General features: G+C 38.9%; 1 protein-coding gene across 1 annotated transcript in view; it reads right to left on the bottom strand.

The window, feature by feature from the left end:
• The window catches only part of LOC146696499 (zinc finger matrin-type protein 4-like), a 157210-nt gene that overhangs the window by 127268 nt on the left and 3896 nt on the right, over positions 1–26046 (bottom strand). Inside the window, exon 2 of the mRNA XM_085474619.1 lies at positions 3622–3723. Within this exon, the coding sequence (XP_085330745.1) occupies positions 3622–3723 (102 nt within the window). The remainder of the gene's footprint in view (positions 1–3621; positions 3724–26046) is intronic.

Consider the following 26046-nt stretch of genomic DNA (forward strand, 5'->3'; position numbering starts at 1 on the left):
TATAAGACTTAACTACATTCTAAAAAAAGAGAGAAACTGGTGTGGAGGTGGGTTGCAAAGCGACTTGCAGATGAGCGCCAACTGTGGACAGGCTGATGCAGCTTATATAACACATCAATATGAGATTTGGCAGTTGGATGTGAAGAAAGCTATTAGGTAAGCATTCAGCTGATCTGTCAGAACTCTATCTGAGCTTGACTTTAAGGTCTCTCTGAAGTAGGGCTGTGCGATATGACCAAAATCTCATATCCCAATATAAGACATCTATCGTCCCGATAACGATATAAATCACAAAAATTTAACATTTTCTGTAAATTCTGTGAATCTCGGGCAGCTCGACTTGGCTGAAGTGTTTCCAGCTGGGCGTCGCGTACCTGGAGTCGAGTGTTTTAACAGATGCATGAAACGATACATTTTTAGACATAAGTTGTAACGGCCGCCATTTTCTTTGTGAGTATTTATTACACGGCGTGCTGCGGGGAAAAGCCTGTTCTAACGTTTGAGTCTAAGGTTCATTTTTAGCACCTGATGGGCCTTTTTTTGCTTCTCATCCGTGTGATGCCATAAAACAGTGCCTTAGATCACCCCTAAAACATGCCACACTCAAGCAAGTACTAATAAACTGCTGTTGACTCAGTAAGTGAAAGACACGTTGAACAATCAGACATTTAACGAGCTGTGTTATATTTCTTCAAGAGCAGTTACTCAACACTGCTAGGGAAAATACATTAAAACGTAATAGGCATCTAGTTTAAAAGAGGTTCTCTTGCACTGCTTGCAAGAGGGCAGCTTGTCAAGAGAGGCTGTAGTACACGCCCAAATCAGAAAACATGCAACGAGACAGATGCATAAATTAACATGCGCCACACTCATATCTTTGAACTGAGAACCAAAGGCCACTCTGATCCACTCTGCAGGGGAGCTCTTGCTTTGATGTATTTGAAAAGGAGGTTTAAAGATCAATTACATGTCTACTGTCACCCCAAAGACTGATTTAACTTTGGAGTTTAAAAATTCAAAGTAACACTGACTCGATCACAGATCATCATATTTGAGTGAGTTAGATGACCAGTCTGTCAAAAAGATTTCATCTGAAGGGGGGATACAGAAAAAGTTCTCCATTTGATAAAAAAGTCCCTACTATGGTCCAGGAAGTTTTAACTATGAATTCTTTTTCAGTTAGTTATTTAATTATTTATTCCTACCCTGAAAGCCCTTTACATGTCTGTCTCCTATTGCCTCTGATCTCTCTTGTTTTTGCAGAGTCGAACTTGAAGTCTGCACACTCTTCCCACTATACCTTATACAGTTGCGGAGGAAAACCATGACATTTGCCTGAAAGCTCACCCCACACTTCCTGACACTGGTGGTGTTGCCAGTACATCTAGAACAATATGCCTTAGGACCTACTTTCACCTCAAAATCCACCTGTAGTGCTTGAGGCCAAGGGAGGAAATCATTATTGCCTGTCTCCCTTGGAGATTCCTTGAGTGGGGGGAATCTCCAAGGGGTGATGAAGTCAGACCCTTAAGGCCAAAAATGTGAAATGGCAATAACAATAACATATTATCTGTTGCAAAAAGCTTAAAAAAATTGGTCTGCATCCCCCGTCAAAAGGAGTTTTCAACTACAGATACACAACTGGCCCAGCGCTTCACCTGAAGCATAGACGTAAAATCTTCTGGCTTCCTTCTTTCTTTGGCAAATGCACTTTTTCATTATTAATGACCATTATTATGATTTATACATATGTTCATATTTTTAATGAAAGAGGTCATGAGTTTCAGATGCAAGTTAGAAGATTTGAAGCTCTACAGTCTGATATACAGCAACTGTAAATCTTCAAATGCAGCACTGCTGGAATCAAATCGACAAAAACAAAATGCAAACACTTCACCTTTTCAAATGCAAAACTGCCATCTCGATTCAAAAGTTTACTTTGTTGTGGCACTTCCCTTTTTTCTTACTGTCGTCAACATGACCCAAACACGTCACCATGCATTAGACCCTAACTGTGCTGAAATAGAAGCCAAATACACTCTATCTCCAGGAGGCAACAGGCCAAGTGCTGTATTCTGCATTCACCACACAATAACAAAATTAATATTTGATTCGGATTGGTACAGCCACTTTCTGTCTCCTGCAACAGCCTGAAGAACACAATAGTTCTCCTGTTTCCCATAGGCAGTTAGGGCTACTTTAGCACTCCGCAGCAGCAGCACAGCGAGCACTATGCCCTGCAGGAAACAGAGTCTGAGTTAAGAGTTGCAAAAGAAAAGTTGACTCAAAGTCAAGGAAAGCAAGCTTAGGACGAGACAAAGTTAGGACAAAGTAACACTGTCAGAAAAATGTAAAAAAAACAAACAAACAAAAAAAACATTTCGTTTTCGTTTTTGAGATTTTACCTCAGCAAACTGATGCACAACAACAGGAAATCAATAACATGCTTAATTGACTCAAGGTCTCAAACTGTTTTCTTTCAGCCTCTCAAAGAATGAAAGTCAGCTGGCCAGTCTTTGATAATATTGCCTGGATGGTAGTGTTCATATGAGTCCCTTCAACTCCTGTTACTGCAGATGTCCTGTAGCGGCAGGCTAGCCATCAGACTCACTGGTCTTGAAACTCAGTTTGACAGTGAGTGAGCGGTGGCATCTGCAGAGAGATAGAGGTCCACTACCTGATGATGCTCAGGCAGGAGGAAACCAACTGGCTGCCTTCCTCAATTTGACCTTGAGTTGACTGATTGGGGCATCGCCAGTTTCAGCGCGTCGGGTTAAAGGACAGGTACAGATGTGTTTACATAGATTTACTACATTTTTTATTTTATCTTGTCAGAAACTCCTTAAAACTCACTTGCAAGAACATTAAAGTGGACGTGAGATGGTATTTGGCATACTGCAGACAAATTTTGTGGTTTCTTTAGTCCATCTCTCTATTTTGGTAGTTACTAGCCAGCTCCAAAGCTAGCCACCAAAATATCAAAATAATAGGGCTTTACTGAGATTATTCAATAATCCTATTGATAGAATATCATTAATTAGTGGGCTTCCATGTCAGGAACTATATTAACCATTAGAAACAAAGGGCAATTCAGTTTGTGAACAGTAAGGTTAATGAAGGGAAAATTTGGGGGATTTATTTGGATACAATACTTGGCTTTGATTACCAATCTAACACCAGTCCTAAATTTATTTTGCAGTAGTTAGTTGTATCACTTTGCAATACTTAAATACAAAATGAGAGATTAGAGACTTATTTGTAACTTTAAAATGCTTTGTAGCTTTTCAGTAATGGCTTTTCTTGTTTACTGCAACTGTGCTGTCAAAGTTTGAATTCAGCAATGATCTCTTGGGGTTAAAATGTTAGGTAGTGTGGATGAATATCCCTTAAAGTATGAGCTGTGGAAAATCTCAAAGTTCAGTTTCTCTTTTGGTTTGCATTCAACTGAGACTAAATGAAAGAACAAACAACTGGGTGAACTCAGGTGTATGTCAGTGTGGAGCTGCAGGGCTCAGGTGGATAGATTTTCCAAGTGTCTCTGGGGGCAGTGCCTAAACAGCACAAATCTTGTCATTAGCTCCAATAGAGTAGTATAGTATATCAGGGTCATGTGACTCTCACCTCATAATGGGCGACCCGCTGGGACTCGGAAATGAGCTGAGCGCTGCACACTTTGCAGTAGCTGTCTGTGAAAAGCCCTTGGTCCACCTCTGTTGACTTCATCTGGAGAAGGAGAAAATGAGTTTACTGACTGGAGTTCCGTTTTTGGCAGGTGTTTTTAAGAACTGCACACATAATGCTGACTGTTTTTGAAAGAAAAAGCCCATTTCAGACAGGATGAGTCAAAAGAAGTTAGGGAAAATGTTTTTTTATTTAAACGGCAAGTCCGAATCAAACTGGACCTCTCTGACTAACAGTTTTGACAAAATGACATAATATGTCCACTGTACATTCACACAAACACAGAAAGCTGTCTGATTTCCATTGGTACTATCAGGCAGCCTTGTTTTGTAGGTCTACAGGGAGCTGTTACAAACCAACCAAGATGTAATAGAGCAAGTAAACAACAAACTCATATTTTCAACACAGTTAATCAATATTTTATTAACTTAGTGACAGATGCTGAACAGCTTTTGCAAGCAATGAGTCAGAAAAACTATACAAAATATCCCACTTAAGACATGAAGCTAAAATGTTATTTGTTAATGAATAAATAACAAGAGATCAAAGACGAGCTGTTCCTGTGAATTCATTAAAGTATAAAATTGAACTCCAGGCTGTGTGTTGTTGGAGAAAAAAATGTATTCTAGGTGACATGGCTGCAAAAACCTTTTATTTTCATAGCTGAGCCCTCTCTGCTTTCTATTACTAATTCAGCCTAGTTTACAACAGAAGCTCGCATTTCATATTTGGAAGCAGTCAGGCTTAACTCATCCTCATTTACAAAGGTGCAGCTTCATTTGGAGCCACGGGACAGAGGGAACTTAGGAGGAACGTATCTCAAACTTGTTTCAATTTACAAATTTGATAGCTAATAGCTCTGTGCTATTAGCAAAAGTAGGAAAATTGTAACAAGTTTTAAGAAGTCTTAAAGATTGGATGCATTGGATGCAGTTTCCCATCCGGGTGGGGATTTTGCAGTACAGGATTCTCTGTAGTGCAAAATCATAAGTCCTTCAGTCACCTGAGGTAATAACTGGTCTTCCCTCTCCGGCTGGATCCCATTCATGCTGAGAGGATGAAGGTTCTTTGCTAGTTTTCTGGTAATGTCCACTGTTATCTCTTTGTTGGTCTTACACACATTCAGCTCAAGATTGTCAAGCAATACTAAGATGCATTAATAACAAGAAGATGCATCTTGGTATTGGTTTTAGATTCAAAATCTCTACTCAAGGAATCATTGCACAGCATATGATCATCAAAGTTTTAATCCTCCTCAAATCACTTAGTAGGGCCATGGTGAGGATGAGTTTGGTCTTAAAAACTGCACCAGGTGTCCTCTGGTTTGTCAAGCACAAGCAGGAAACACAAATATTCTGACAGAGAGCTGGAAAATGCCAAGGCAAAGGGCTCATTAGAGAGGTATAATTTAAGGCAGACAAACCTTAAATTATACCCTACTTTAACGTTTGTTTTTTGTTAAGGAGATAACATTCTATAAAAAAAATTAGTGTCACAGTGAACAGAAAAATGCTCTTAAGCAGCAACAGAGTACGCAAAAAGAGACTGAGCTCACAAATCAGAAGTAAGATCACTGTCTCAAAGTCATCATTAAATTCAGAGTTTTCAGATGATTCACCCCTGTTGGCCATAATGTTTTAGACCTAGAGGTTTCCTCTGCCTTTTACATCCAGTCTGTGTGGTTTTACAAGCTTCCCATAAGTGTACTCTTTAATATTCACAGAGAGTACCACTTAGCTTGTGGTAATGTATAATTTGCATGGCTTATTTGGGGTCGGATTTTACATTTTCATTGGCAGAAAGATGAAAAAAAATCTTTTTCCTTGTTATTACTAATTGATAGTTCATCATGCCAACAAACCAAGTGGCTAAATTTACATCCACTGGCCAGAGAATATCTACTTAGAACATAAAAAATTATATTGACTGATACAGCAAAAGAAAGAGACACACAGAAATTTGGTGGTCGTCTTTAGGCAAGGTAGGAGGATGGAAATTTATTGACAAAATGATTTTACACTAATTCTGTTTCTAGACCTGAATCTTTGTTTATTGCCCTAATGATTCATGATAAATTTTGTGTGTGGAAAAGAAATTCAGCCTACAGTAGTTTCAGCATCAGAGAAAATGTTGGATTCTTGGAATATGAAGCACCAGCAACAGAACAGAAGAATAAACTTGCATGTTATTCAAGTATGAAATATTTGCACTATCATTCAATTCAGTTTAATTCAGTTTTATCTATACAGCACCAAACAGTCACAACAACAGTCGCCTTAAGGTGCTTTATATTGTAAGGTAGGCCCTACACTACCCTACCCTCTGGCAGCAAAGACATTATGGTCAGACTGAGAAAACAGGGGCAAAACATGTCAGGAGTGTATGTGTCTGCAGATAAACAGCAAGAGAAGAAGAGAAACATAAATAAGTCAGCACTGCCACTCTCTTCCAAAGTCTTGTAATCAGTCGAGAGCACCGTCACTTCTAGTTCAGATTCTAGAGGACAAACAACATAAATAAGCATCTTTGAGAGCTCTATCAGCCTGTGCCAGTTGGAGCCACTCACTATTTTAGCAAGGGTGCACAGATGTGCAAAATGAATAATTAATCTGCCTAAATTCTGTTAAGAAGCAGAGGCATCAGGGGTAACTTCTGCAGAAGCCTGGGAATGAAAGCAACTCTTATCTCTGACTTCATTTTCCATAGTTAGAAGGAGGTCTCAGTTCTATTTCTGCCATTGTAAAGTCTGCATATTCATCTTAGTTTGGACTAAATGGCCAAAACCCTACAATGTGGAGTAAACAGAGAAATAAGTAAATATTTTTCTGTTATCTCTCTCCACAATGCATAATCCCGCGAGACACGAAAAATCATTCAGCTGGATTTATTGTTAGGATGTGAGCTCTGACCCTATATTTTGTCTGCATTTAAGGTCAGCAATGGTGGGAGTTTACTGTAAAAATCTCAACACCGCCTAATAAATAACAGTAAAACAAGGCCTCTTAAAAAGTTATTTGTTGTTAGTGGTTTTGATTTTGGGTAATGCTGTATTGACCTATTTCACTAAGAAGCGAGACCCCTTGTAACACCTTCGTTAGGCTTTTTTCCTCTTTTGTCCTGTTCTCTGAAACTCTGAAACCACCCTTGTGCATCTTCTGTTTGCCATTAGACAAACATTAGATTCATGTACTTTAAATCTGTATCTCATTGTGAGTCAGAGGTGTACCCAGACAATTTACATAACTAGAATTTGGCTAATTTGCCAAATTGTTCCCTCAAAACCTCATAATGTCCACAAAGTGGCTAGTGAATCACTTAGGGGTTAGGTTTAGGTAGCATTTTATGTATGATTCTACTTATGCGTAAGAAGGATTCTGAAAAAATACAAAACATTGCTTTTCAAGTCCAGTCTCTTACATGTATCCTTACCCTCAATCGGTCAAATGGTTGCCCCTCCCTGAGCCTTTTTAGTTAGTTTTTCCTTCCCACTGTCGCCAGGTGCTTGCTCATAGGGGGTCATCTGATTGTTGGGGTTTTCTCTGGGGTTTATAAGCACCTTGAGGTGACTATTGTTGTGATTGGGCGCTATATAATTGGATTTAACTGAACTGAATTTCGACCTAACAGAGCTTCTGTTATAAGATTGGGTTTGGTTTGGGTCTGTCAGAAAATAGATGGAAGGGATAGCATTAAACCAAACCATAAGTCTACTTCCAACCCTTCAAAGGTCACCAACTCTGTGTTTCATACTTGATATTCTCAGTTATAGCCCAAAGAGTACACCTATGCTAATAGTTCCAGTCAAAAGCTTGTTAAGCCCTGTGTACATATACAACTATGTGTTATATAGCTAATGGTCGGCCATTAGTAGAGAGTTCAAGCTCTACCAACTACATTCACACTCCGATGGATGCATCGGAGAGCAACTTGGGGTTAGTATCTTGGCCAAGGATACTTGACATGCAGACTGGAGGAGCCAGGGATCGAACCGCCAACCTTCCGATCAGTAGGTGACCTGTTCTACCTCCTGAGTTACAGCCACCCCTGTGCTAACGTGGTGCCAAGTAAGCTGAAGAGGTCCTGAGAAATAAAGCCTCTTGTTGTTAGGTCTGAACCTAGTGGTCAGCTCATGTTTCATTCCTGTAAAGATTAACTTAATGAGAAGTGGTGGATGGGCAAAAATAGAAAAAAAATAATTATTTTTTACCTGAGAAGAGAACTTGTTCGTGAGTGTGTCTATCACACAAAGGCACAAGAGAGAAAGCAGGAAACGTCCTGCTGAGTATTAAGCACAGCGCTCCAAAGAGCAACAGCTTCTCACCAAATTAACATGTGCCTCTCCTTGGTGTTCAATTCATTAAGCTAATGGATTTTACTGTCAGATACATTGCTATAATTGCAAGAGGTTGACTCTCTTCTAAATGAGAAAAATATTAATTTTTACCCCGTGTAATTGGATAAGGGGAGGCATCGCACTTGTAAACCAACAGGGGGTCCTTTACACAATTCAATCATCAATATCTGATCAGAGCAGCTGTTGTTAACAACATTACAGGCAAGCTCTCTCAGCACAGCTCCGTGAGCTCATTACGGAAGTTATGTTGCCACTCTGTCCCTTGTTTCTCCTTCACCAGAGAAGTCAGAAGAAACAAACCAGCACATTTCACACCAATGATCAAATTAGCAGAAAGCCAGCTTTCCTGCTTACCGACCTTCTTTGACTACGACAAAGTGTTAGCACATCAACGGAGGCAAGCTCCGTAGAGCTGGAAAAGTGAGGCTGGGGATAGAAAAAAAGAAAAAAGCTGACGAAACAGAGGGAGAGAAAGAGTTCAGAGATGAAAAGAAGGTTACAGTGGCGAGTGCCCAGCAGATGCTGCTGCTAAAAAGGTCAGTTGTAAATCGTTATGGAGTGTGTTAAGCTGGGAAGCTGGATGAATGCCCATGCAGATGAGCTGGACTCGTGCTGGCCTTAGTGGCAGATGACCCTTTGGCTAAGAATAGTTCAGATAACAAATAATGATAACCAGCTAAATGGGCACTGCTGCTGTCACAACATAAAAATTCCAGCTTTGATCCCAATGTCAGGTAGGAAACATTTTAATACACAATTCTATCGCCTTGTCATTGCCTATCATATGAACAGACATTCTGACTTGACTATCAGAATGTCCCAGGCCTATTCTTTGGACGGGTTAGGCCTGTATTGGTTACACTGTGAATGAAAATAAAAGTGCATGAACAGGAAACACAACACGGAAAGACCTCTGGAGAGTGCACACACCCAGAAAATATCCAGTTCTCTGCCAGCTTTTAATTAGATCTTAAATTATTTTTTGTAGGCCACATGAGAATGTCAGTGAGTACGGGACAAATGCTTCTTTTGATCAGACGCTGCCAATAGGTTAAAAATGAGCTGTCTGAACAGCATGGCATTACTCTGTTACACTTGTATCAGTACTACATTTTATCCTCAGTGGACTTTTCTCTTTTTCTGAATCAATGCCAACATACCAGGAACTGCAGATGAACGTCATGAAATCCCCAAAGTTATCTGAGTATTGATTTTGGGCTAATCTGTTCAAGTAGAAAACTAAAGACGAAAAATCACAATTAGAAATGTACACAACAAATGTATGCGGCAAATTTTATAGCAACTCAGAGCTGTTGCGATAACCCACTGAAATCCAAAAATACAGTGGGAATGTGTTCCTAGACAGACAGTGGATCAAACAACACCTGAGACTTTTTTGTTTGCTATCAAACTTGAATATCTATATCAGTGACTTTTTTTATGACAATCAATTCTTGAAAGACTCTTAGAAGTCAGGAGGTCAGAAAAATTATTAGTTAATCATTCACTGACATTCATTGTTGGAATGAATTTATCAGATTTCAATAAAAGATTGATCGGAATTGGACAGAAGTGAGAGCAAATGGAAGTTGCAGGTTTTGAAGGTTTAAGAACATGTAATGTAAGTTAATATGTCACACATGTTAAACCAGCCTTCAACACTAGCCCTGCTCAATAATGCATCATCACACTGGAGACTAGCTGATAACAACAACTGGGGTACGTTGTTTGATTGTCTGGTTCGGAATAATATCAGTAAATCTTAGATTACACTGAGCAATCATCTCTTAGAAGCAAAGCCACATAAATACCAAATGTGTTGTCTCATCCTTAACTAAGTGATTTTAGAATTCCACTGTATTCACATGGGGCGATTCTGCACTTCCCACACACAGGCCTCAAATTCCTCCGGTGAGGAGCTTTAGTGACTAGCTGCCCCAGATTGTTTCCCCCATCCTTGAACTGTCAGAGAGATGTAACACACAGCAGAGTGCTTTAAAAAGAGAGAAGAGGCATTTAAAAAGCTGTAGCTGATATCAGCTTTCAACAGTATCACTGTGTTTCTCTGTGTCCTGCAGACGTACTAAGTCTTGCTACATTTGTGGCATACCAAATACACAAATAATACACAAAAACAGAGTTCCGACACAAAGAGACTTTATTTCAGTGTGCAGCCATGTTATACTAATACTATATACTAAACACTAAAGTCATATATGTATTATGTATTTTCTTTCTTTTTCTCTTTTTGTGACTTTATCAGTCTCTCTAATAGTTGAGTGAATTTCTGCCCCTTTTTTCTTTAACATTGCTTCAGTTCATCAAAGTTTGTGACGATTCCTTTATGCAATGCTCTCTTAATATTTTAAGGAAGCATTTTAATCGAGTTGAGGTCCAGCTCATTTGTACCATTTGAACTTTCTAAATAGGAAGGAGAGGATTGTTTACCATTAAGTCAACCACAGTTTGAGTTGTCCTCAGATGGATAAAAAGATTTACATATAAAAATGCTAAAATGAGTTGCCAGACTTATTTGGGCAGACATTATTATTCTTGTATACTGTCTACTTATATTTGTGTTGGATTTTTTGATACATACCAGGTTAAACGTTAACAGCCAAAATGACAGTCAGCAAGTCAAATAACATTAATAAAAACAAAAATCATCATCATCATCATCAATGTTGTCTCAACCAGACTGTAAAACTTTACTGTAAAAATGGAGCAAAGCTTTTTTTTTCTTTTTTTTCTCCAACTCTAAAAATGGCAAACACGACAAAACTATGGAAACATATTTGGGAAGCAATATGATGATATCACAAAATGAAGCCATTAAAAATTAAAGGTACTATAAGTAAAATTTCATCACTAGATTTCAGTACATTGCAGATTGATATCAGTACAATTCTTATTTCTTACCCCTCCCATTTCAAGTGCATCCCAGCTACAGTAGCCACTCCAGGACAAACAACTTTGGCTTCTACTCATATGTAGTGAGTAGATGCTGTCAGTCTTCTGTTTACTTCAGCTCAGCTATGTTGACAGCTTAGCTCAGCTCGGGTGTTCACATCTATTTACTTTAGAGGAGATTGTAAAACTCTGTAAAAGGAGACTGATATGATTCGATGAGACTGTGTAGCGCACTTCTGACCGACTACAGCGATACTGAGGTGAGTTGTTGAGAATATCCTAAACTTTTCTTATAAGCGCTGTTGTTAATTGCTGCTAGCTGACGTTAGTGGAATTTTAAAGTTGATTAAGTTGTAATCAATTATTTCTGTTTAATTATTTCTGTTTATGTGAATTTGTTGTTTTAAATACACATCAATTAATATATATTTATTAGTGCAAAAATGACTTACAATACCTTTAAGTTTGCATTTGCAAAGGCTGAAATACAACACCAACAAGGCTACAATCTAGGAAACATTCCAGTGAACTGCAGTCATCCTAAAACCCGCACAGTCCATTTGGTCTTTACTGAATTTTTGGCTTGCAAGTTCAATTCAAATTCATAACATTAACTGTCCTATTATTAACTGCACAAGAAGTGCTGGTCATTAGCTGCTAGCTTACTGTGTAAAGTCGTCATGGGTCTGTAGCTCTGTCCACCGTTTTAGGGAACATAGTTTGCTTTAAAGTAAGTTAATTATTATTACTTTATTATTATACCATTAAGAATAAACAATGAGGATTCTGGATCAGCACCATGACGCAAACTTGTGGTATAGTATATACAGTACTCTGGAGAAGGTATAAAATGTCACTGCATGTGCATGTGTGTGTGTTTTATGTGTATAGATTTTTTTGTTACATTCTTACACTACCACGACAACCCCGCTCTTTTGCCCTACTAATGTTCTGGTTTCAGTTTATTTCCCACAGTTTTTTTAACCTCTTGCCTTATGATTCCAAGCGCTGTCACCAATCTTTGTATTTTTTTATTATTATCTCATAACACGTCTTTAATCAGCTACCATCTTTCCTATGGATTTTTTAAATGTCTACCGTCTCAGATCAACACAGCCCTGTCCTCTAACACCACCAGGAGCAGCAGCAACCCCTCAACAGAACATTGTACCCCTTCAGTTAAAAACACGGGCTACATTTGGTTTGTGTTGTCCACACCTGATGACAGTGATACAGTATGATGTGATTTCATATTAGATTTTTGATGAATGTGGGTTGTTGTTATTCAGCCTGTTTCTATGTGCCCCTTTTTAACTTTGAGCACCCGCCCCTTCAAACATCTCTGCACAGCCCTGGCATCAGCCAACATTACAAAGAGGAAAAGGTAGAATCTTTGTCATGTTTTAGCTTTTATTTCTATTTATAAGTGCACACGTTTTGTCATCATATATAAAGACTGACTTTAATGGTGTTTGTACAGGGTTTTTTTCAGATGTAGAGTAAAAGTTAACTGATGTCAAAGGAAATAACATTTCTTTGATTCAGTAAGTATATGTGACAGTACTCAACATTTACTCTTTTTTTCTTTAAATCAGTAATAAACAGACTTGGCTACTGTGAGACTCATGCTGGAGACACTGTCTGGAACAGATATACAGATGCCCCATAAATTTCACACTTTTCTAAGTTCCTCCTGTCTTATGCCATACCTTTGGCTTTACGTTTGGTGAGAGGTCATTCTGCTGTCATGCCCTTTCTGACTTTTTGTTAAATCTTGCCTTTGGATTTCTGCTGCTAACAAGAAATTAGCAACTTTAAGTACAGCTCCTGCTTCCACAAATTGCTGATTTAGATGCTTTCACTCACTCTTTCTATTGACTTGTTATTTGGGATTATTCTTCAAGGCTCCTAAAACATGCTTTTGTTTTTGAACATTTCTTTTTAAATCTCACAGTCCACCAGTGATTTCTCTTTTACTTGATGTTTTAATTTGATGTTAAAGTTCAAAGACTTTTTCTGTCTCTGTCCTTACCACTTACCAGTTGCTCCGTCATATGGCTCTTTTCCACTTGTACCTACTCAGCTCAGCTTGACTCGACTCAATTCAGTTTTTAGGGTTTTCCATTAGGTGGTAGTACATGGTACTGGTAGTACCTGCTCAGCTGGGGTTCGACGCAAGCTGAGTCTGAAAATATGACATCAACAGACTGCATGCCACAAATTGGCCAATCAGTGGCATCACTTGATGAGTCATGTGAGTGATTCCTTAAAAATGGAAAAGGACAGAAACTGAGTAGATTCAAGGAACTAGTTGAAAAGAGGCTATATATTCTTTGATCTCCATGTTGCCCTCTAGCTTCAAATATTACCTCAGCAGATGTAAAGGCATCCTTAAATGAAGCATGTACCACATGGCCCTGTTATGTGTAAACAATACATCTAAAAGGAACATGTTGCACCTTTTCAGTTGATAATTTACTTTTGCGTGCTGTTCCATCCATGATACAGATCATACTGGCAGCTTTTAGGACTGGAAGAGCTGCACAAACTCTGATATCTTGAAAATTGAAAAAAAGAAGAAAAAAAAAACGACCCGCTGCTATTTTTAGGTATACAGTGTGATGAGCAGTGTCTGGGGAACTGTAAGCATTGTTTTGAGCTGCGACGATCAGATCCAGTTGCTGTACTGGAGTTACAAAAGCAAAGTTCCTGGATAAAAAGTCACACTTCATAATAATACAATGTAAAAAGAATCCATTGTGATTTAATGTCATTTAACTCCTCATACAGCAGATCACTTTACATGTCCTTATCGTGATCTTTATATGCCTCCAGTGCCAACATGTCCATTTGTTTGGTTTTTCCTCTACTCTCACTCTTACTCTCCCTTTCTTTCTCTTTCTCCCTCTTGGCTGGGCTTTGGTTCTTGTAGGATTCTGGCTGGCTGGCACACCAGGACAATTACCTAATCACGTTGCTGCAGTATTTATAAATGAGCTCTCACCACCCACTATCTGCCAGATTGTCTGTTAGCCATGGTGTTATAAAAATTCAGACTCCATTACTGTTATCCTTTCGGATTTCTATTTTCCTTGCTGTTTTCCAGCACTGTAAACACCAAAGTGTGCACTCCAGATTTCCCACATGTCCCGACCAGCTACTTCAACCCTAAACCAGCCACCTTCTTGCTGGCAGTCCCTGCTGGTCCACTCACCACTCTCTCCACTAGTGAAACCACAGATGTGACTGCAAATTTTTGTTTTTCCTGAAAATTCCTAAAGGTCTCAAGGAGACCATTCGCTGCAGCAAACAACTTCAAGTGTGACACATGCTATCGTGCCAATACACACTTGTTCACAGAGCAGGATCTGTTCAGATACACTAACACGATCTTCACTCAGCACACACCTTACCAGATTTGTCTCCTTTCAACTTTGTTCTCTACTACAAATAAAAATTCATGTTGAAGGCTCACAGTTCTGGTACAGTGGAGGAAATCCAGCACTTACCAAAGACACAGGTCTAAATGGTCAGAATAGGAGTTCTAGGCATTGACCTAACAAAAGCAGCTGGGGTGGACGTTGTGCAGCATTGCACAAGGAGATGGCCAAATTTAAATTAAGTATATATTTTTCTCTTTATGGGTGGCCTGAAGATGTTTCATAATTAGCAAACTATTATTATTATTACTAACTGATTTTAAAATGAGACTACAATCCTCCCAGTGAATTCAAGCCATCTAAATAATACCAAAATGTACACAAGAATGAGACACTTTCAGTTAGTGCTCAGTTGTATATTATTGTATTTCTGCAGAAAGAGGGATGCTCATTGAAATAATTTTTAATGTGCCTTCAGCCAAAATAATAATCTATTGGCAAAATAATGAACCAGACTGTAGACAGTAGACAGTAACCCTCAACTCCTAACATAAAGTAAGCTTCACCAATAAATTGTGAGCTATTTAATGAAGAATTATGACTACACATGGAGGACTGTAGAAACCCATAAATTAGAAGTTGGTCATTTATTCCATATGTAGTATAGCAAGTAGTAAAACTGCCAATTAATCATAGTAGCTCCACACATTAAGAGTAGCAGCATGAGAAAGAGAGGGGCTGCAGAGCCCTGAGTGAGCTCGTGCCACAAAGAACTGCTGAAGCGTTGATCACGTAAAATCATAATAAGGTCTTTTCTTAAAAAAGTTCACAGTATGCAAATTTCTCACTACGCTTAACTATGACGCTGACTATGACAAATTGTAGAAAGCAAGCGCTAGTGTAGTTATACAGCCCAGTTTCCACAGCAGTTAGAACATTGTGCAAAATGTAAATAAACACAAAATGCAGTCATTTAATCTGTATGTCTACTCTCTCATGGCCCTGAGGCAGCACAATTCCGCTGCTTCCCACTAGGGCTGCCACAAACGATTATTTTGATAGTCGACTAGTCACCGATTATTTATGCGATTAGTCGACTAATCAGATCATCATCCACTGGACGTAAAACGTACAGCTTATTGCACCAGCAGCATCTGCTCTTAAATAACTATCATTAGCTTACAGCTTTAAGTGTTTAAGGTGCTAACTAAAAATAAAGACAAGATGATAGTTTATTCAATTTTAATGAAATTTGCAGATTGTTTCGGTGAAGTTTAATGAACTCCTTGCTATCTAAAATATAACAGGACAACGGAGTATATTCTCCAGCATCTCACACTTTTGATAATCAGCTGTCTGCTTGACGTTTATTCAGCTGTGTAAAAACTATAACTTTAATCTCAGACAAACCGATTTACTCAGGAACAAATAAAATACAAAAAAAAAAAAGCCAAACAACAACATTTTTAATTTATCTAAGTGACTCATATATATTTAACCTGAGTAGCGAAAGACGGCGGTGGGTTAGAAAACAATTTGCCGGGAGTCCGGTGTTCTCACCGCGCTAGTGACCTAGCCCCCGGCTAGCTATCGAGCTGGTGGGTAACAGACGTCTCCGAAAACGTCGGAGCGCTTTTGAAAATATGTGGTGTCCTGATAAACTGAGCCGATATTTGAGGTTTACACAGCTACATTCTCGCCTGAAAATACGTTAAACGTTTATTTTCTGACCCAGAAAGAATAATAAGAGTAACATTAAAACTAACTAGCTGCCGCCATTGTTGGAAACTAAGCTGGGCCGCGCTATGATTTCTGGGACACAGCTGCTTCTTCTTCTTCTTCTTCGGGGTTTAACGGCAGCTGGCATCCTTGTACATGCAGTGCTGCCATCTTCTGTTTCAGTCCGTTATTACACTCTTAAATCCTGCTACTTATTCCTGCGTCTTTTGTGATCTTACAAAGCTTCAAACGACGCGTCGACTATTAAATCAGTCGTCGACGATTTTGATAGTCGACATAATCGTGACTAGTCGACAAATCGTGGCAGCCCTACTTCCCACACAAAGACTAACGGATACGCAGAAATATTTGGTGACCGTCTGGTTTTGGCTTTTTTTTATTGTCTACCACCAGCAATCAATTTACTAGCTTCTATTTTGAAATTCAGTCATGCCAACCAGTGACTTTTCTAGTCTCTAAATGCACTGTTTCTTACATCATGCTGTTCTACTCTACTTGAGTAGATTGATTGAACCACCAACCTTGTGATTACTGGAGAGCCTGTTCTAACAGGAGCTACAGGACCCCAGCCTCTAGTACTATTTCACTACACGATGGCTTACTGGCCATACTGCTGTTATGGAAGTTCTTGATATCATCCTACTACTTCCTCAAAAAGAATCTGGTCCATGGGTGGGACGGTCTCCAGAACCTGCAGGAGGCAGAGTGCTGTTTGTGGCACGATCAGAGACGCTGCAGAGCAGAACCACTAACCAGCAGCTTTCCAAGAGTTCATCTGAAGGATGAGACACTCCACTAATGGCACACTTCATTGTATTTTTAAGTTATGTAATTTTATCAAAGTGCTTGCCAAATAACATAATTGCTAAGGGAATTTTTAATTGGGTGCATATTCAACACTCTTACCTCCTGCATTGGAAATAAGAATCTAAATTCATGGAAAACTGAATTCTGATCTGATCTGTAAATCAGTCCCTGGGCACAAGAAAACTTCTGAAAAACATAGTTGATTACTGCCTCCACAAACATTAAAAATGCAATTCTGACAGTCCTCTGAATTTGAGCTCTTTTAAGAGTTGAAGTGAAAAGCATTCCTGTGGTGTGACCGTTCACAATTTGAAATTCCTTTTGGAAATAATGAAAGCTGCATCCTCCAGGCTACAGAGGAGAGGGACTATGAAACTGGCTGTCAGCACACAGCACTGATGGCATGGAGGGAGCATTAATGTGCATGGCATGAATAACTGACTATATAATATTTACATATTTTGAAACAACATCCAAAAAACAATGCAAAACTACAGTCAGCATGTATCACACTATCATGGTACAACTTCAAAAATGGAAACCCAGAGGTTAGGAGTGCAGCACCCTTTCAACTGCAAGGCAGTTGCACAGATCACCTGGTGGAAGGCAACTTGTCTCCAAGTCATTGTCGTGCGACTCAGACTGATTGCAATTACTCTCGGACGGATAGGCAAGGGTTTGAATCAGAGTACAACTGGTCGCAGACTTGGTCCCCATCTTCAAAGCAACCATTTCTAATGCAACAAGACTCCAAGTTCATTGCACACCGTCTCCAACGGTCTCCAACCACTGTTTTCCGAAGTCTGACTGTAGCCTAATTATAAGGATTATTAGGAGATTTATATAAATATATTACATATTGATCACGGTTTTCATATATATTGATCGGTTTTATGTGTTTGACTTGTGTTTGACTTTCAATAAGAACATGTTTCTCTGCATGCAGGGAGGAGCTTCACCATCTTCATTTTAAAATGAGTAAAAACAGAAGGAGTGCTGGTTTTAATTTAGAGCTTACTGTAATAGTGCTTTTAAAGAGACGGTAGTACGTGAGTGTGTCTGTGAAGGACTCTTCTGTGTGTGAAGAGGGCACAGTCCACAGTCGAGGCGAGACAGGTAAACCATGTTATACACATAAAAACAAATTGAACAACAGGCCTCAACGGTGGAAAAAGGTTTTCTTTTTTCTTGAAAAGAGCCAATGTGACTTTTATGAAATATTGCTGTTTTGGCTGTGCATCCTTCCACTTGTATTCACCTATTACTCTAGGCTAAATCATCCATCATTTAGGAAAGTTAGACTAGCCTACTGGTAAATATGTTATTCTCTTTTGGGCCTGGAGGATGAAACTGTCAAATCTCTCTTTCTCTTCCTCTAACCAGTAGCAGTATATTAAACACTGAGCATGTAGTGGAAAAATCTTTTTTTTTCAAATGTGAACTGTACCATATATACACAACCTGATATCACGGCAAAGCGCGTAATAGACACGCCAGTCAACCGTGTTCATTTCACGCTTTGCCTCTCTAAAATGTGAAATCTAAATGCATGCAGACGTTACATTACCAGTAGGGGAGATAATATATTTAAAGCTACAAAGCTGGTAGTGAGCAGAAAACGTATTAAGTACAATCAAGGGTCCTTCGTCATCAGAAACAATGAACCTAGGCAGCTAATATGTATATACATGTAAAGGTGCTAATAATGTCTGTTTAAATGCTTTCTTGTGATTATCTTCATGCTGGCTTGAAATAAAATATTTCCCTGTGCTGGTACTTCGGATTACTGCATCTTCTGCGTGCGTGTACATTTCATGTTTTGGAGAGGCGAAGCGTGAAATGGACACGGTGGACCGGAGTGTCTATTACACCTTTTGCCATAATACTAGGTTGATACATACACCAAAAGTATTGTATTTCATTTCATATGCAGAAAATCCATCCTCAAAAAGAAGTTGATGTTGAGCTGATCCTGATCTTTCTAAACAAGAAAAGGAAGAAACTGAGATTCTGGATTCATCCAGTTCTCAAACGAAGGCAGCAGCAGGGAGAATTTCATGGTTTGATCCAGGAGTTGAGGCTGTATCATGACTGCTTTCGTACATATTTCAAGATGTTAGTGGGGCATTTTGAACTCTTGCTGGCAGAGTTGGGACCACATCTGAGGAGGCAGAGTAATAACTTCAAAGTCGAATGACCCATAGCAAAGTTTATATGTCTGAGGTAAAACAGTATTATTGTGCAACCTATATATTCAGCACTGGTGCATGTTGTTGCCGAATGTAATGGTCCCAGTGGTCAGATCTATTCATTCATATCCAAAAAATCTGCATGTTAAACATACAGCCCAGTGATGGCAAACATTTTTACCAAATGACAATGGGACAATCGCCAAATCCCACTCTGTAAGCAATTCTAACAGGAAAAATAAAATCAAGGTGATCTCTAAATTAGAAAGATTAAAGTTAAATCGCCAACAGTTACAATAACTGTTTTTGTGCTTAATAATAAGCACAAAAAAGCTTTGTTTTGGTTAAGATCTTGACTGATTAGTTCCAGTGACCCATGCAGACCACCAGGGAAACAACAGTGTAGTGGAAATGCATGTATTCATGACTTGGCACAGTGAAGTGCAACTAGAGCTGACGATACCAGGTCTGAGGAGAACCAGTGTTTGGGTGTGTGTAGACTTGTAAAGTACTTCTGATAACCAAGTCAAAGTGTGGCGGGTGGCGAGTAGTTTCCATATGCAGAATCTTGGTCTGAAACTAAGTTTTGCACAAGTGGACCACCTACTTGTAAAAATAAGTGAACTAACAACTGACTGTCCAACCCCAATGAACACTATGAAGAAATGCCATGAGTAAAGTGAAACCCTTTGCCAGCACTGTTTAGGATAATGGTCAAACCAGCAGAATTTGCAGCCAGTACATACTGACAACATTGGGCCAACACTGACCATGGGCTAAGCTTTCATGTGAGATCACCAGCCAACCATTGTTAGAGCTTTTGTTACATTTGTGTTTAGATATAGACAAGCTGTGCTGTAGTAATACATGTGCTGTAGATATGTAATAAATTGATCAATTTATTACATATCCACAGTGATTGTCTTTAAGTATGACTCTCTAAGTCACTTGGAACAGTTGCTGAAGTTGTTGAAGAATGCAATAATTCTGATCACTGCAGACTTTTACAGTTCTATGATGGCATGAATCATGTTAAATGATTTTTCAGCTTTCCTAGTCTCTGAAACCCTCATGATGAAAGAGCAAGCTTTATTCAAAAACGCAAAAACTCAGCTTTTTAGATTTTGATGCATTACTCTGAAACCTACATTATCCACTTTTGTCTGAAAATTGATGCATAGAAAATGAACAAAATTGCAATCTGAGCAGCTTGCAATGACGAAATTTTCAAAAGGTATAGACCTCATGGTCCACTATTTATTCGCATTCACCCTAAGTCCTCTCCACAGCACCTCCATTTTTCTCATTTTGCCTGACTTTGCAAGTGAAACAAATGGGTGCTAAATGTCCAGCACAGCAGAAATAATCAATCAGTGATATGGTACAATGGCCAGTATTCTACTGTGTGAATAAATGGGACTATAGTTATCTTTGCTCACCTGTTGCTGACAATGAATTATTATAAGGAATAAAGTGAGCTTGTCGGTCACCAGTTTTGGAGGGCCTCCAGCACTGTTCTCTGGGGCCAGATATTGGTGTAAAATCCAACGTGGGCAATAATCCTCTGACTAAGAAAACGCCATCTGAAAGTCCCATAGCTCAATCTATGCTGAGTGGAAGACAGAGATGGTGCAGAGAACTCCTGGATCAATGCCATAACTAAATAAAAGCAAAGCATTACAGAATAAAATGGCAATAATTCTTCTTGTTAATCAGATCTACACTGATTTTTGTTTCAGTTACTTACACACTCACTAGCACACAGATGTAGAACGTATCAATTAAATCACAGTATGACTAATATGACCTTTTGTAGTAATTCTCACTATCAGTATCCCTTGTAAAGCTATTTACGCATACGTAAACACAATATTTATACCCCACTAGTATTAATTGGGCTACTACTGATTTTGTGTATTTGGAATCTATTTTTATTCAGCTACATTTAGTGAAAGGCAAACACAGCATATCAGCTTAAACACCTCCAATAACCAACTGTCAGTCACAGTGGTGGTGAGGGGTAATGAGCTGGGCTTGTTTTCCAGCCACAGAATCTGGCAACTTGCCATCTTTGAGTCAACCATCAAGTATTGTAGGGTCAACTGTGAGGTCATCAGTCCAAGAGGACAATGAACATGAAAACCCACAGAACTGGGATTTATAATAAATCTTTAGAAAAACAAACAAACATCTAGATGTTAATCATTTCTCTTTGTGTGAAGATGATCGTACAATGTTTTGTTGAGATTAGACAACACAATAAGAAGGAGGTAGGCTACTGAAAGAAGGTGTACTTTCTTTTAAGCATGGTTTTACATTCACAACTACCTGTTAACTGCACATATGTAAAGAGTTAAGCTTCCTTCTTTCAGGGACAGCGAGGACACTGGACTTTGACTTTTTAGGGTTTGACTGGACACTAAAAACTCCCAGGGTTGGAAATATCTATTATTGGTGTTCACCAAGACAGAATAAAAAAGGAAAATAGCAGGTTGCTTTTTTAGTAAAACACAGAAAACCCAGATAATAAATATCTGACATTTTTGCTTCAAAGATTGATGACAATGATTTACAAACTTTCTTCTTAGTTAAACTGTGATTGACTAGTTTGAGTAGAATTTTAATCTGGATCAGAGCAAAAGCCTTAGATCTTGATACGGTATTAATGAAGGAATCAGTATCTAAATAGCTACACTGGTGACGTTGCTTTCTAGCATGCATTGTTCCTTTAGCTTATTCAGAGATGGATAAAAAATCATTTGAAATTCATTCTCAGTTCTCACTCAAATCATTTGAACTAAATCTCATCTGTAAAACTGAACTCTGACAGTTTTGACACACAAAAAAAGAAGAAGAAATCAGTTAGTGGTAAATCAATCTGTACCCGACCAGGACTGTCTGTATACGACTGAAGTTATCCTGAACTGAAATCCAATAACACTGATATATACATATGACAAAACTGAATCCATTTTACATACAATAACTATCGTCGTCACCATCCTCATCTTCATTGTCCTCTTTATCACCATCTCTGGCATCATCATCAAATCCAAGCAGGATGTCTGTAGTAATCACTGTTCCTGCCACTCTCTGAATGTTGATTACCCCACAACTTGATTGCAAAGGACTTCACTCTCAGTCTCAGTAGAGGTCTCATGTTTGGCCTAATTGCAAGTCTTGTTAGCCAATGTAATGGGTGGTCTGCTGCTTACATATCCCAAAAGACATGAGCTTCAATCTCTGCAGACACCACAATGAGAGGCAACAACCCATGAAATACAAGCATTGTCTTATCCTTATATCTAAGAGGGTCATCAGTGACACATCTGGGGTTAGTGGTAGTGTTTGAGTTTAGTTAATGTTCACCTATTTTATTGCCCATTTGTAGAAGGTTTTAACAGAAAAAACATGATACCAAAATAACTGGATGAGACTTTATCTGAAAAAGGCAATAAAGGCTCTAAACTGACAGTCAGTCACTTAAGATACTTAAGATGATATCATATTTAACTGTCTGGGTATTTGCTAGGTAAGTAGTAATTCCCTTTCCTTAACAATTTGCAATTAAAAATACCAAGCCTGCATAATTTTTTTCTTTTGGTTCAAATCAAGCGCTTTCAGTCAAATTCTTTATGCAATTTAATGTCACATACTTTTATTTTCAATTTTCACCTTTACTGAGAACATGACACACAATGTTTTGGCCCAGTTACACACCATCACTGCTTCATGGGAAACTGAAGGATGATTTTGGGTTTGCTAAATGTCATATAAGACCATTTTTAAACTTTGACAAAATGATTTAATTCTGTCATACATGTCACTTTTACGTTATTATTCAGACATACTAGTGCCATTGTTTGTCACAGTACACACTCTCACTCTCGCCACCACTGTCACTAAGAGCAGGCTCTCTCTCTCTCTGCCTGTTTCTGTGTGCATGTCTGCATCTTCGTGTGCATGGCACAGTGCTGCTAAAAATTTGTACCCTCCTACACAAGTCTCTCTTCCTGATTGGCTGAAGTAAAAGTCCACAGAGAGATAATTTTCTTTTATAGCAACTTGTAGATATTTGGTAAGAGTTAATATCACATATGTGCATGCATTTGCTCTTAAGCAAGCAGAACAACTAGCTTAGATACACAACAGACACGCACAGTCAGTATCTTGTGCATACTTTTCCATTAATGCAACTGCTCTCGGAGACTGCAATAAATGTTAGATGCCAATGTTGCTAGGTCCAGCCAAGTAAGACTATTAACGCTTTTTCTTTGCAAAAGTTTAACTCTAAAGTTGACAAGTTCAGACACCTTCAGATTACTGAAAAGCAGTGCATGTTTGAAAGAAAATATAGTGTCTTTTAGGAAATGCAGCTAAAAAAAAAAGGAAATCATCTAAAAGTACATGGAACTGAAGCAACTTGGTGCTGGTCAAGGATTTAGTAAGGAAGGAACAAAGGAAAGTACATATATAATAAGAGCAGCTGTCTCACTTCTCCGTGCACACTTTGAGCTGTAAGCTCTATAGAATCTGCCTACTTTATCATCGGCAGCATTTTGTCCAGCTGGTGCTCCGGGGCCATGTGAGAGATTCTAACATTGCTCTCAGGGGGGCAAATTAGCCGGACTGGTTGAGCGAGGCTGCAAAGACACTTTACATCCTATTCCACAGACCTGTGCACTGATCTGCCTCCCATTCTGTCTCTATTATTCTGCTGCTCTGGCTTTGGGGAGGCAAAGGCTGGCCAAATTGTAATGTCATGCCTTGAGGTCGAAACAATGAGCATTTGCTTTGTGTTTGCTGCTAAGTGGCCTATTCCCATGCAGTGTGACCCAAGCGGCATCCACAGATCTGCTGAGTGAAAACATTAGCACTCACACTGGGCATACTGCCTGCACTTCAGTAATATAATCAGCTTGGTGTTCAGCCAGAACAGACATTTAGGGCAAATGTTGAGTCGGTGCAACAATAAAATAGTGACACTGGTCGGTCTGATGAGATTAATTCTTCCCAGCGTGGGCATGAGATCAAGGAGGATTCAAACTCAAATAATCAAATAATATGCTGTCAGAGACATAGCGTGGCTTGGGACATGACAGCACAAACCTGTTGGATGATCCTGTAGTTAAAGTAACTTGGAAATTACATCCATAACAGCTTACACAAAAGCACTTAACTACAAGGTGACATATCCATGCATCTAAGATTTAAAAGACTCTTTTGGGACACCAGAAGTGTTTGCAAGCAAGGTGAAACAAGCGTTGTGTTCGACCAATGCCTTAGTAAATACATGGATAATTATTTTTCCATCTACTGGCTTGATTTCACTAAAGTCCTTAACCCTTTAACATCTGGGTTTAGGGTTAAGATAGATAATGTCTTTAAAAACACATAAAGGGAGGAGGCCTTAACAAAAAAAACCCTGTAATCTAACATTCTACACTCACTGGTCATTTTGTTAGGTACACCTTAGTACTGCTGGGCTGAACACCCTTTTGCCTTTAGAACTGTTTTAATTCTTCACAGCATGGACTATTTAAAAAATTCCTGAAAACATCCCTCTGAGATTTTATTCCATATTGTCATAAAAGCATTCCACATATGCTGCATACCCATTATGCAAATTTCCTGTTCCATTGCATCAACTATCTCTACTGGATTGAGATCTGCTGACCGTGAAGGCCATCTGCGTATAATGAACTCACTGTCATGTTTGCAAAATCAGTTTGAGATAAATTGAGCTTTGTGACATGCTTTATCCTGCTGGAAGTGGCCATCAGAAGATGGATTTAGTGTGGTGATAAAGGGGTGAACATGGTTAAGGAGCAATACTCAGGTAGTCTGTGGTGTTTAAACAATGCTCAGCTGATACTAAGGGGACGAAAGTATATCAAGAAAATATCATCCACACCATTATACAACCAACAACAACTTGGATCCATGTTTTCATGTTGTCCACACTTAATTCTGACCCTAACATCTTAATGACACACATCACATCAGGCAGTGTTTTTCCAATCCTGCTGGTGTGGTCTTCTGCTGCTGTAAGATTTGACGTGATGTGCATTCACAGATGCTCTTCTGCATACCTTGGTTGTACCGAGCGATTATTTGTAATTACTGTGGCCTTCCTGCCTCCTTAAAGCAGTCTGGCTGTGATTAAATATTTGCATTAACAAGCAGCTGAATGGGTGCACTGAATAAAATGGCTTTTGAGTATTTTGAATTTCTGAAAATATGCCTGTTAAGCACAAACTAAATACACAACTCTAACATTAGATGGATAGCCGATGACCTGGTTAAGAGGTAAAAAGAACCATGCTTTGTTTTATTCTTTATAAACAGGGGCACTTTTTGGATGCTTTGTTTAACATCTTATTCAGTAACTGCATTTTTATAAGCAGATACAAGTGGTTCTGCATATTTGAGCTGGAGCTTGTCTGGAAGCTGAGAGAAGATTCCACACCTTTGATAAAGCACACATTATCTTCTGTGATGCAGCTGAGTTTTCTTAGTTGTTTCCTTCAAAACAACTTCCAAGCTCTGTGTAATAAATGTGCTCAGTGCCAATGGTTGGAGCACTTGGTTACTTTGTGTGCTATTTATAAAAATCTCAAGCCCCATCTCAGTTGACCTTCTGTGAAAGGAATAACGGAGAGAGAATGGAAACAACTTTGGGAAGGATGCAATGGAAAGCAACAAAGAAGCAGAGCAATTTTAACTCTGCAAAACAAACACATTATTGATGATGTGGAAGTGCAGAGCTTCAAAGCCTCTTATTTATAGGCATCACAAATTACAGACAGCATGCGGGGGAATGGAAGTGCTCTTTTCTTCAATTGAAGGTTTTCACAAACAGAAAGGATTGTAGTCATCCTTGGTGGTTGAAAAAAATCACTGGAATATTAAAGATAGGGTTGAAGGAGCTTTATTATCTGACACACTTTATAACATGTTGCTGTTTTGGTGCAGAACCTTACTG

The sequence above is a fragment of the Copadichromis virginalis genome, linkage group LG12 (assembly GCF_057382275.1).
Source record: "Copadichromis virginalis isolate Kocher_CV1m ecotype Utaka linkage group LG12, C_Virginalis_male_GT1.1, whole genome shotgun sequence".
Taxonomy (NCBI): Eukaryota; Metazoa; Chordata; class Actinopteri; order Cichliformes; family Cichlidae; genus Copadichromis; species Copadichromis virginalis.